Source organism: Amaranthus tricolor, chromosome 13 (assembly GCF_026212465.1).
Source record: "Amaranthus tricolor cultivar Red isolate AtriRed21 chromosome 13, ASM2621246v1, whole genome shotgun sequence".
Classification (NCBI taxonomy): Eukaryota; Viridiplantae; Streptophyta; class Magnoliopsida; order Caryophyllales; family Amaranthaceae; genus Amaranthus; species Amaranthus tricolor.
The window spans coordinates 4,882,181-4,895,992 of NC_080059.1; the positions used below are offsets into that span (position 1 = coordinate 4,882,181).

At 29.6% G+C, this 13,812-nt stretch overlaps 2 protein-coding genes across 4 annotated transcripts; both read left to right on the plus strand.

The window, feature by feature from the left end:
* The first annotated feature begins 1,608 nt into the window (after window positions 1–1,608).
* LOC130798244 (uncharacterized) lies at window positions 1,609–4,226 on the plus strand. The gene is made up of 2 exons (XM_057661156.1): window positions 1,609–1,778; window positions 3,763–4,226. The coding sequence occupies exons 1-2, from the start codon at window positions 1,644–1,646 to the stop codon at window positions 3,985–3,987; spliced, it is 360 nt and encodes a 119-aa protein (XP_057517139.1). The 5' UTR covers window positions 1,609–1,643; the 3' UTR covers window positions 3,988–4,226.
* Window positions 4,227–8,692: 4,466 nt separating this feature from the next.
* LOC130797981 (uncharacterized) lies at window positions 8,693–13,529 on the plus strand. 3 transcript variants are annotated; one of them, XM_057660797.1, is made up of 4 exons: window positions 8,725–9,113; window positions 10,325–10,633; window positions 11,340–11,514; window positions 11,605–13,529. In XM_057660797.1, the coding sequence occupies exons 2-4, from the start codon at window positions 10,412–10,414 to the stop codon at window positions 13,197–13,199; spliced, it is 1,992 nt and encodes a 663-aa protein (XP_057516780.1). In that variant the 5' UTR covers window positions 8,725–9,113; window positions 10,325–10,411; the 3' UTR covers window positions 13,200–13,529. The 3 variants fall into 3 exon arrangements, with proteins under 3 accessions (XP_057516779.1, XP_057516778.1, XP_057516780.1); XM_057660796.1 differs by having other exon boundaries at window positions 8,693–9,113; window positions 10,405–10,633; window positions 11,340–13,529; XM_057660795.1 differs by having other exon boundaries at window positions 8,712–9,113; window positions 11,340–13,529.
* The last annotated feature ends 283 nt before the right edge of the window (window positions 13,530–13,812 follow it).

Sequence of the window (13,812 nt, forward strand, 5' to 3'; positions counted from 1 at the left end):
ACCTTATATTTATTCATATATTCATGGTGATATGTTGAAAGTAAATATTTTCTTGATACCAAATAACGTACATAAAATAGAATAAATAATTTTTTGTAAAAATAATTTCCTTAAAAAGAAACAGTATCCCATAATAATACTCCCATATGAAAAAGTAAAAAGCATTTATTAAAAAGGGATTTAAATTTTGTCTCAATTAGAAAGTAAAAACAACTTTTCTACATAAAGGTTAGAGTTTCGATTCTCACCTATAGATATTCTTTCTCCGACCTTAATCCTACCCTATTAGAAAGAGAAATTAGTAAGACATGAAGGCATTAGGCTATAATCAATCATGTGATTATGTTGCCCACAATCACGCCCTATATTTTGGTTAGATAAGAGCGCAAAATCACTTTAGTGATAATGAAAGAAGAAAAGGAAATGTTGCAAAATACTACCAATCATGCATGTTTTGGCTTCTCCTTCTCACATTCAAACATCTAAAGAAACAAATACTTGTACCTTTTTATTGATAGAGAATCTTTCACTAAATCTCTTAGTAGCCACTCAACTTACAAATCTTCAAATCAAGGCATTATCTTTTAGGTAAATTTGTAATTATTGAGACTTCCATCCAAGCTACTTCCTACCTACACCATTAATGTAATGAAATGTTTAATTAGATTCTTCTAGGGCTAGATTATATCAATTATCAACAAGCTATAGATCAATCTTGTTGTTTCTTATAGATTTTTGCACTAACAGTCATGTTATATAGGCGATTCAGCATGACACAATTTTTATGATGCTATATTTTATCGACTTATACTGTTAGTTGCTCTTATATATATATATATATGCCAAAATGTTTTGTAGGTGATAGCAAGTGTAGTGATATCAAGTCATATATTTCATTGGACAATGAGACATCTATTGCCATACTTTCACATGTGCCTAGCTAGCAAATAATACTAGAAATTATACTCTCTGTCCTATCGAATTTGTCCCATATATATTTGGTGGAGAAACTAAGAAAAATATGACTAAAATAAACATTGTGGAATAGTGCGAGAATTGTATAGATGAGATGAAGAGGTAAATTAAATATGTGAATGAAAATTAAAGAAATAATATGAGTTATAACCAAAAATAAACAAGGGTGAATTTGGTGGGACTAAAAGTGTCATTCAAGTCATTGAGTCGATTTCAAATCAGATGTTTCGGATAACTTTAAAATCGTGTCTTGTGTCAAAATTGGTTTTTATTGCATCATCTAAAGTTCATTTTGACTTTGAGTCAAAATCAAATTCAATTACATGATCGGGTATATGTTAAGCCGTCGAGTTTATTTTAAACATCTTTAGATAAAACGAACAAAAAATTTAGGATAAATTTCATGGGACAGAGGGAGTTTATTGTTATGGGTTAAGCCCTTCAAAGTGCCCGACCACTTTGAAACATATTGGATCTTGCAACTAAAATTTCTCCCTTTCTTATCAACCATAGAATTAAGAAGGTGCCAAAAAATTTCAATATGGCTTTTTATTAAACAAAAGGCTAAAAATACTACTCAAAAAAAATTCTATAAATTTGGAGGAGACGATGCATAAGGGACGGTATGCATTATATGAACTAAAAAAAAAAAAAAAACTATAAGAAAGATGGAGAGTTTAAAAGAGTGTTCTTTAACAAGTAAGGATGTTTCTCTACAAGAACTTAAACAAAGATTGAAAGAGTTTGCTAGGGTTAGAGGTTGGGAACAATACCATAGTCCAAGGAATCTATTATTGGCTCTTGTAAGTCCCCTTAATTAATTAATTATTGTTGGACTATTTCGTTTATTTTATACTTATTACATTCTTTTTATTTGTAACTCACTTTCATAACACATAATTTAAAAAAGAGAATAGAAAATGACTGGATATATTAATTAAAAAAGTCTGATCATTAAGTAGAGAAAGAAATAGGTTACTATGGACTACGCTTTGATTTATTTCAATTAATTTGTCCATTCATTATGTATTATCTCTTCTTTAGAATGTTTGTCTAAATAATGGGTTGTAAGTATATATGTTTCCATTTTCTTTCACAGCAAGTCTTGTATGAGAGTCCATATAATTAGTTAATTTTTTAAATTGATCATTTTTAAATTATAAATGATCACTTTAAGGTTATAAGTCATGATGACACTAATGTTATTAGAAGTGATCACTTTAAAATTACAAATATTTATTTAAGGTTATATGTGATCAATTTAAACAATAAATGTATATAGAACTAGCTCAATAAATATGCTCTTACCATCCACATTTAAGAGTCTGTGTATCTTATTTTGGAAGGCCACGCAATTGATTGGAAAATATTGACAAACTTTAAATTAAGTTATGTCGTATTAAGAAAACGAATTTAAAATTATCAAGTATTTTTAGGCGTTACTTTTAAGCTCAAAATTAGCATATAACTACTTAAACATGTACAAGTAGTATATTACTACCTCCTATTCATCTAAAATGGGACATTTACTTTATGCACTCTATCCAATGCACTTATTCGATCTTCAATATATCGATTTATGTATAATTAAAAATTATAAAAAGTTGATATTAACGATCTTTACATCAAAACGAATTAAATAGGATCTCACATGACTATGTTTAAACTTATAGATTAATAATAAAATGCAATTTAAAAGTGATAGATAAATAGTGTTCCAAAAAAAATATCCCAATTTAAATGAATAGGAGATAGTGTTAAACTCAACTTCACCCTCAAGTTATGTTCTTCATAACTTGATTTCACTTATATTTTTTAATTTAAATATAATATGGCCAAAGGCATAAGGGGCTGGGCAGGGACCCGACACCAACGACTCATCTTCAATGTTTTTTTTTTCTATTTTTTTTTTTATTTTTTTTTAAGTCAGGCCTTTCTAGTTTTTTTTGAAATTTCATGTGGTTATTCTGAGATTGTTTTTGGTGGATAAAATATTAAGATTTTGGTTAAATTAAGTATTTTTTTCGATTAAATTTAGAAATATGTGATTTATTAGAGTGATCACAACATTTGATTTAAAAAAAAATATCACTACATTAGGTAAAAATAGCGTAAAATTAACAAAAAAAACTTTTTTTTGTTTACCACGTGAAAAATTGGAAGTTTAAAGTCACCACGTGAGTTAAAAAATGTTTGTCTACCACATGGAAAAGTCAAAAGTTCAAGGTTATCACATGAAATTTCTCTAATTTTTTAATTATATACTTTTCCTTTTTTTTTTTAATATAGTATGACTATATTGGTCTATTTGATAATCGTTACTAAATGGTGAGAATAAGAATAATTTGTAGTGTAAATTTTCATAATATATATCATATCATTCCCATGATGATAAGGTTTGATCATAAACAAAGTTTTTTCTTCACAAATTTTCATTACCACGTAATACCACATGTTCAAATAGTAATGTATCAAAATGAATTTTGTGAAGAAATGCAAATTGTTAAAGAAGTATTATTATAACCATTAAACTTGTTTAAGATATATTCTTACCAAAATTACGCTAATTTTCCATTATAATTTTCATAATTAATTTGGTTCTAATTACCAAACAGACAGTTGGAGTAATAAAAATTTAGTGGTTCAATTGCAAAGGAAGTTATGATATTGTATAGTTTTTTGCCTAGCTCAGCCCTCATATATTTTCTGTCCTCTTTAACTTTTATTTTCAAACTTGGCTTGCCATAAAATATGTTTTATGTATAAAATGATTTTGGGTTTGTGTAGGTTGGAGAAGTGGGAGAGCTATCAGAAATATTCCAATGGAAGGGAGAAGTAGGAAGGGGATTACCCAATTGGAGTGCAGCTGATAAGGAACATTTGGAGGATGAACTTTCAGATGTTTTGCTCTATTTAATCCAACTTGCTGATGTTTGTGGTCTTGATTTAGGAAAAGCTGCTTTAACCAAGATTATCAAGAATGCCAAAAAATACCCCATCAATTTTCAATAAACAAATATTAATAATTCACTTTTATTCACTACCTATAAATTAAATTGGATTGGAGCTCTTTATATTAATTTTTTATCTTTAATTTTCAAATCCAATTTGCTTCACTTGTACTTCTTTTGTTTTTTTAATTAGAATTAATGTAGGCTAAAATAAGAAAATAGTTAAAATGAAAATCATATTAGTTCTGAAAAATGGTATTTATTCTCCAATCAAGACAAAACGTACTCGATTTTCTCCCTCTCTTATTCTGAAGTTTTAATGAGTTATGCCTTCTAACAATGTGTTTGTTACATTATGAATGAAAAATCTACATGTTTTTGTGATGCCTTCGTTCCATGGTGTATGCAATAAATAATTAAGTTGATAAAAAACGCATTAAACTCTTTCAATTAAATACTAGTGAAAGATAGGTGACTTAGTTTAGAAATTATATATCATATAATCGATCCGTTCCAACTCCCACATAATTTTCATCATTTTTAATTTTGGATAATGATCTACAACTTTCTTTTAATCTCATCCATACATTTTAAATCTCTTTAATTTTATCCACAAAATTTATTTTCACTCTTTATTTATTAAACACTTTCTTAAAATTTATCATCTTTCTCTTTGATGCAAATCAAAAAAGAACAAATAAGTATTCATATATCATGGAGGATATCATACATGGACAGACTTAGAAATTTTAAATATAATAATGCAACTGGTTTATCATGTAAAATATATTTATAAGATAAAGATTTATGATGTTAACTAATAACATTCAATTTTTGTGTACAATTATATACCTAGAGATACTGATCTAAAATTTTAAGCAATCAAATGTATTATTTTGTTCATTTTTATATTGAATTGTACTTAACTAAAAATTATAAAAATTAATATCTTAAAAATATGATATTAGACAATTCAAAAAAAACTTATTTACTACCCTCTCCGTTCTTTTTTGATCTTTCACTTTGGATTTTTCACATATATTTAAAAAGGTAGAATCTTTGGGTTGTAGTGGGTATTATTTTAACTAAATAGTAGTGTGAAGTAATGATTGTATTGGAAGTATGAGCTTGTAGTGGTATTATTTTAATTAAATAGTAGTGTGAAGTAATAATTGTATTGAAAGTATGAGAGAGAAAATAATTATAAATAAAAGAAAAGGGGTACATTAAAAGAAAAAATAAGGTTTTAAGGGGTAAAATTGGGATAAACACTTTCTAAAAATAGAAAATATTCTAAAGTGGAAGAACTTTTGAAACTACCCGTTATAGTAATGTGGAAGATCAAAAAAGAACGGAGGGAGTATATTTTTCTTACGCTATTAGCCTTAATAGTCAATATATAAAATATATTTAAATAATAAATAATATTAATAATCGTTATGTAGCAAATATTTACAATGTAAACAACAAAAAATGACAAAAAAAAAAAAAAAAAAGGTTTGAATTGTTTTTTCATTGGACATAAATGGATGGGATAGTTTCAAAGCCATTGTCTTTTTAAAGTAAGAAGGGCCAGATCTTTGTTTAAGATCGAAAGCATTAATAAAGTGCATTATCCATACATGATTGTTGATTACTGCTCTTATTTTATTCAACTTACTTCTAACTCATTTTATTTTACACAACAAATTTAATCACAATAGAAAGTCTAAATTATTAAGACTTAATAAAAAGAAGATAATACAACACATTGTGTAAAATGTAAAATACAACTATTAAGTAATTCTTAAGAATTTTTAGCCTTTAATTTTAGTGTTTTAAAGCTAAAATCTCGCCTTGTTTTTCTAGTTGGATGAGTCGTGTTTGGCGCGTTGTCCCCCTTTAACAACTCTACCTAGTAGCCATCAATGTTATAGTATTGTGAAATAAAATGAATAAGACATTTGGGGTGTTTGGCAAATAATTATTAATTGTTGGCCTTTTAAGTTGACTTGTTTAATCAGCTGAAGGTTTTAACTAAATTTGTTAGTTTTTAAGTTAGTTGTATAAGTCTGTTGTTTTAGAAGATGTTAAATTAGATATTAATAGTGAGATAATTATTAGAGAAAAAGTAAATCTACAAACAAAAGTATATTTTTTATTTTGATTCGAAAAGTCCATTACAATATAATATAAAATGTACTCATCTGTCTTCTTTGAATTGCATCAAAGAAAAAGTGAGTAAGTTTCTAAAAAGTAGTAAAAATAAAGAGAAAGAATGAACTGTGAAGATGAAATTAAAATAGAGTTAAAATATATAGATAAGATTAAAAGAAAGTAATAAATCATTATCTCAAAATAGAAATTATACAAATTAAGTGTAACGAACAAATAAAGTGTTGTAAATTCAAAACAAGGGTGGAGACTGTGGAGTAGACCTTAAACGCTTCAACTTCCTTCTTTAACATTTTAAAAAAAACCACAATAATAAAATAAAGGGTATGAGATTTCCCAATCTAAATAGTGAAATTCTAGGCAGATAGGGTGGAAGATTTGCCTCATATGTTAGCGAAATGCGAAATATTAGTATATATTCCACCATTGGTTATGAGTTGTCCCAATCACATTATTTTCTATTTAAAAAAATCCTCACGAAGTTTACAAGTTTGAGTTCTGTGGCAAATAATTAGTTATAATATTTGATTTTTTAATTGGTTTGTTTGGTTAATTGAAAATATTAATTTTTTTTAGTTTTTAATCTAATTGAATAAGTTAGTATTTTAAGAAATGTTATGTAAAATTATGTATAGACTGTTAGTTATTTATCAAAAAAATAGTAGGTTAACAAGTCAAAAATAAACTAAACACATTATTTAATTTTTTGATTAAAAAAAACTTAAAGTCAAACTTAACCTAAAAATAATTTAGCAAACACCAATATTTCTCATTTTACTAGATTATTTAACCATTTTCAATAATTTTGTTAAATTTTTATAATGGAAATATTCTTACAATTTGTACATTTTCATTCCCACACAATTTAGATTCTTTTGTTAAAGAAAAAGTTAATATTTTGAACTGTAGCAAATTCAACAAAAGCAGATATGTACTCTCTCATTTAGTTAAGTACATTTAATGTATTAATTTTATTCTAATATAGTATTTTTTTTTATTTATTTCTAATATATTTGATTGTCCATAATTAGAAATTATTCTTCTATAAAAATAAATATTAATAAAATGTACAAATAGTTATTTTTTTAACTACTTTTTAACGTATAAATTAAAAATAAACAATAAATGAAACTTTTGTGACAAAGCAAAAAATAAAAAATTAATTATCTTTTTGACTATCTTTTTTTAGTATTTAAGCTAGGTGAACAAATTAGCTATTTAGATACCATTTGTTGAAATTAATTATCAATTGTTCACAGTTTATTATTAGAAAAAATATGGGCTAACAAACTAAAATAAATTTAATAACTAGTAAATCAAACATTTTATTTTGCTTTAAACGCTAGGAAATTACTTATCAAACATCTTATTTTCATTTTTTAAACAAACAACAAATCAAAAGCTAAGCAAAAAAAAACTAATAAAAAATCAATTACCAAATATTCCAATATATTTATTTTTAAAAATTGCACTCTTCTATTGAATTTCATGAGCAAATAAAGACAAAAGAAGTGAGAGAAATAAAATAGGACTAATAAAAGTAAATGTTTATCCTTTTATCCCACTTAATTTGCATAAGAAATATTTTTTATTTTAGTCACTTTTATGAATTTTAAATAGGAAAAATTAGCAGGAATAATATAATCTTTTACTTATTTTCCACCAATAATACGAATTTTTGATTAGCCACGAATAATACCAACTTCAAGGATTTTTTCCTAGAAATACTTAACCTCTTAAAAGTCAAATTATAGGTGATTATAAGATAAAAAATATTGGTAAATTAGTTAATAAACTAGAGTTGGTATTATTCTAAGAAAATAACCCTTAAGTTGGTATTATTCATGGTTAATCAATAGTTATATTATTGTAGGAAAATTAACAAACGATTATATTATTCACCGTAATTTTTCCTTTTGAATATCATCTTATTATTTTTAGTTTTTATACTTCTTTATTTATTTTTAAATATCTCAAAACTCTAACTGATTGTACTCTATCCTTGAGTCTCCATGTCAAAAAAATATTGACAAAATAATCGGATTAATGCTTCTTATATTAAGACTACAATTTTTATCTTCCTCTAAACTATGATTCACCCTTTTAATATTTTTAAATTAAATTATGATTATAATTTACTGCTTTTTGAGTACTATTTATCAATCACCTTAATATGTAATTTATTTTTTATAATTTTTAATTATATATAATTAAAGATATTAAAAATTAAATTAATATATTGATAAAGGTGTAAAAAGCAAATAAAACGTTTGAAAAGAAAAAAAAATATATACTCCCTCCTATTCACTTTAGGAGTTCCATTTGACTTTTCAGTTTTTACGGATTTTAAGAAGAGTAAAAAATGGGACTCTAAGGGTAGGAAAGAGAATGATATTATGAGTTTTTTAATGTAGGGGAGGAAAATTAGTACGGGTATAATTGAAAATAGGATAAAGCTACTAAGGACATAAAAGTCAAAAACTCATATCAAAAATAAAAATGAAACAATTAAGATGATTTGACCATAACAAAAAATGAGACATATAAGCTGAGGTGAATAGGTGAATAGAAGGGAGTATTATACATTCATGACTATTAATGAATGATGTTGATGATGATAAAATAGAGAATCTAGACTTTTTCTCTCCTCTCTCACTTTTCATTACATCAATTTATTTTCTTTTATCATGGTTTTCTACTTCAAGTTGAAAATTCTTGGAAAATCCAAAAGCAACCCACAAAAAAATGTAAAGGAAGAGGCATTTTCGTAGTATGTCCTTTGCTCCATTCCTAGTTTGTTGGTTTCTTTAGATTTATTACTTCTATTTCTCCCTCTCTACTTTCTCTCTCCTCTTCTATCTCTGTGGAAGTAGGTGGCCCAGCAGATCCAATGCTACAAGTTTTCTCCTTTTTCACCCTCTCAATCCAATGAAATCTTCCATTTTCTTCTGTTTTAAGAATTACCCACTTCAAATTTTGACTCTTTTTTCAAGTTTTCATTGAAGAACAAGAAGATTGTTCAACTAGTTTAAGGTAAAGTTTCAAAATTTTCTGTTTTAATTTTTTTTTTCATGTTTCTGGTTCTTGGATATTTTCAAATATAAATCTAAATGACAGTTAGACAGTATTAAATTCTGTTTGATTGTGTTTTATTGATGGGTTTTTTTTTTTTCTGTACTGGTTTGTTCTGTTTGATTGTGTTTTACAGAAAATACTAAGATTTTCATCTTTTTTTTGTCTTTTTAAAATTTTATTTTTACCCATTTCAAATTATAAATAGACTTCTTCAAATTTTATTTTTGTTGTAAAAATTATATCGAATATATAATTGTAATAAGTTTCCCTTTTCCTTTAACCTCATCTGGTAATTTTTGGTACTTAAATTCTTTGATTCTTTCTGGTGTCTTATGTCTGTCATAGTGCCATTGATGTCTTTCAATACAGAAAAGTTTGCACTTTTACCTTTTTTATGTATCCTTTCTCATCCCTTTTTCAGATTTTTAAAAAAATATTTACTTTTTTTTCTTTTGTTAGATGGGAAAATGTTACTGAATTTTCTTTTATGCCCTAGCACATGAAGTATATGTTTTTGTAGTGCTTAATTTTGGGCCTCTTATTGAAATTATAGAGATGTTGCTTCTTGCTTGTCAATCTAATACTATTATTAAACCATATGATTGTTTTTTAGTAGTTTAAGGAGCCATTATCGTATCTAAGGTTTCAAAACAGACCCAATAATTCGATAAAATTCGATAATTACCGACTTTATAATCAAATCCGACCCCATTTTAAATTAACTCAAAGTACCTAATCCAAAATCGACTCGATAACCCGAATGAACGCCCTACTTATCCTGAATAGAGTAGTTTGTGAAATACTTGTTTGTACCTTTGAATTTGTTACCTTAGCAAATAGAATATTTTGGTATGTTAGGTAAATCGAAGTGAGAGCTTTTTGGGTCAAAATAACACCATTTCTGAACTTGTGTTGTGGTAAAACTTGGGTTGTTATGGTAAAATGAAGACTCATAAGACATAACAACTTTGAACCATAAGTACTTTTGTATGACAGTTTCCTTGTACTTATTCATTTAGAACTTGTGGGAGTTGTTGAAGGGAATAAATTTTGTCATAATGTGTATCAATTATAGAGGTTGATTTGCTGTCCTTGGAGTATTCCTTTCTCAAACTCTTCTAGATATTTTTGATGTACATACACTAAATAGTGCTTATTGGTTCATGTAGTTGAACCTGATCTTCTGGGGTTAAGGCTTTGGCGTTGCTGATGTTGGACACTAAATTCTGTTGCACATTGTTTTCACTAGGTGAAATATGCAGTGCCATAGCTATTTTCCTGTATGTCATTCACATTATGACTTGAATGTTGATGCTAATGGTGGTGCCGCGCCCTTGTATAATGGAAATTCAACCTTTCGGAGTGGGCATTACAACGATTATATGGGATCTTCACCACTTCCGCGGCAGCTGGCCTATGCTTACCGGGAATCGTTGCGTCAGACCATGCTCATGCACGAAGATACGTTTAGGGATCAGGTACAACGAAACTTTGCAACTTTGTGTTGTGTGATTACTTTCCATTTTAAGCCTTTGATTCTTGTGCTGAATTGAAATAGTAAATAACATGAAGAACTACGTGGAAAAGCCATTGAACAGCTTGAAAAAGCCAGGGCTCGCTTAAAAGAAGTAGAAATGGAAGCGGATCAGTTGCGAGTGAATGGATATTTGAAATAGAATGCGAAAAAGAAATTTGATTAATTCATAAAACTTTAGCACAATTAGAAAATTACAAAAATGAGACCATTCAGTTTGAACAACAAAAAGCAATTAATCAAGTCCGACAATGGTTTTCCAACAAGCCTTACAAGGAGCTCTAGGAACTCCGAATAGTTGTTTAAACACAAAATTGCATTAACCATGGACAGATAAGCTTAAATTACATTCAAACCTTGTTATGGCTTTTGTTATCTGTCTCTAAATCGTCCTTCATCCTCATCACTAAGTAATAAAAAAGACCTGGTCGTGCCTTTACAATTATCGGAGTCAATCTTGATGGCATTCTAGGACTATTAAGCAAGGTTTTGAGTGTGTGTTCAAGATCACAAATGACATGTATTTCAATCGACCTTTTCATGATTATAATTCAAATACACCCAAGTCGAACTATTTGCAAATGTTGCTTTAGATATACCTCACTTAACAATGAGCATTCGCCTCAAGCTAAATGTTGTTCCACTTCTAGGTTCAAGAATTGCATCGTCTTTATAGGAAACAGAAGGAACTGATGGGTGAAATCAAAAGCAAAAAGCTGTATGTGGATCCATTACTAGAGGTCCAAAGCTCAAATTCATCATCAGCGAAAATCCCAGCCATATTTGGTCAAAATGTCTATAGTGCTCCATTCATTAATTCTCACGGTACACCGACATCCCTTCACTCAATTAGAGAACTAAAAGAACCTATCAGCCCTGTTATTTCACGAAATTGTGGCACTTCGAATGATCTAGATTTTGCGGAGTCCAAGTGCAAGAAAATTAGAGGAAAAATATTAGATCTGGAGCTTCCAGCTGAAGTTTATGCTGACAGTGATGAAGACGAATTTTTACACCCCTCTACACCCGCCACTCAACTGTCGATTAAACACCCTAAAGCTGTGGTTGAGATTAATGCATTGCCGTCTACTGCAATCAGATCGTTGAATCCTGTTTTGCAAGCGGAACTCCCTAATCCTTGTTCCTTCACAGGAGGCCACTCTAATCTGGCTGACTTGAATGAACCATTGGCAATGGCCGTGCCAGAAGATGCACGTGTTAAGCCATCAATGACCGCTTCTGCTCTATCCGAGAAGGTGAAATCGGATGTGGGTGCTGCTTCATCTGACCGGAAGCCGTCAAGTGTGGGGCAGAATCCCTCTGTAGTTCAAGCACTTCCCTCTCTCAACAGTAATTTGTCCTCGAGTATATGTGCGAGAATCTCTGGCAGACTAAAGGGGGGTTTTAGTAATAAGGTCAATGCTAATCGATGGTGTAGCCCGTATTTGAAGGTAGCAAAGCCCTTAACAAGCAGCTGTTTTGAGTCGAAGCTGAAAGAATCACAGGTTTACATGTCGGATAATGCTCCTGATTTGAATTCGATTGACTTGAACTCTGTTGAAGTACCAAATTCTGTTGTGACTGAAGTTGAAGATTTGAATAAGGGTAAGAAATACAGAATGATCGATATCAACTTGCCATGTGCTCCCACGGCAGATGAAGAACCACTTGTTCAAGATGTAAACTCAGGTCAGCTAGACTTGAATTTTTGTACGAATGAAGACGGATTGGCCCCAAAATTAGACATTGATTTTCAGGCACCCATTAGCCCAGAAGTTGAGGAGTGTCCGCCACCTAGAGGAGACTCGGAAGAGAATCATCCAGAAGAGGGCAAAGATCCCCTTGTGAAACTTGCAAACATTGCAGCTGAGGCCATTGTTTTCATTTCCTCTCAATACGCGTCTCGCCCAAGAAGCATAGATTTGCAAAAATGTAAAGCTTCTGAAGGTGGGGATCTAGAATGGTTTGCTGGGCTAGTAGATTCCCATTCCATTGATCTCGATAATGATTCGGAGACGATTAAATGCAAGAATACGTGCAAGATCGATGATTTTGAGGCCATGACTCTGGAGCTGACTGAAACGAAAGAGGAAGAGTATTGGTGCAAAGATAACGTCCATATCTCAAACGAGACTTGTTCAATCTTGTTGCCATGCCAAACAAGACGAGGAAGAACAAGGCGATCAAAGACAAAGCGGAAGGATTTTCAAAGAGAAGTTCTACCTTCGCTTGTTTCCCTCTCAAGATACGAGGTAACCGAGGATATTTTGATGATAGAAGGGCTAATGGAAGCTGCAGGGAATCCATGGCAACCAAGTAGGACTAGGAGAACCTGTAGAATGGGAAGAAAACATCGGGTTGCCAAGCAGCCGACTTTTGTCGATGAAGTGCCAGATTTGTCGGAGTTGATGAGTCTTGTCAGTTGGGGTAAGGTTAACAGGCGATCTAGAGGGCGAAGAAGCCATGCTAGTCCTATGGCTCTATTAAAATGGCTCGAGTATGGTTGTTGAGATATTTTTTACACCAAAATATGCGATTTTGTCAACGAAATCGTCTATTGGTATGCTTGTTGAATGACTGTTAACTTAGGAAGATCATGTAGGGAAGGGAAGAATGTATAGAGCTTGGTATGATGTCTTTTGTCACCATCTGATGCTGACTATCTGATTAATCCTAATATGATTTTGTGAAAACTGGTGAAGATAGGATGTTTTGTGTATAGTTTGGATTTGGATGAATAGATCAAATTTTGTATATCCAAAACTGTAATTTCAATGCTGGAAAAGATTACATTTTACAAGTATTCCCTCTCTACAATGAAATTGTCACAAAATTATGTATTTGTACGTCTTTTTAATTTTACAATATTAGTAGGGTGTGTGAGAGTGTCCTTTTCATTTTTTTTTATTTAATTCTTATTCACACTGATTGTTCGTGTTCTCTCCTTTTTAATGTATTTTTACGTAATTTAATGGTCTTTATATTTTATTTTTAATGTTTGAGCTATTAATGGGTGCTATAATATCAAAGGAACAAAGGAAGTATTGCTTACAACTTTTGATCGGAAGGTAATTCTGTCGATAAGGACAATAGTCTAACAAAGAACACGCAATAAAACTCCTC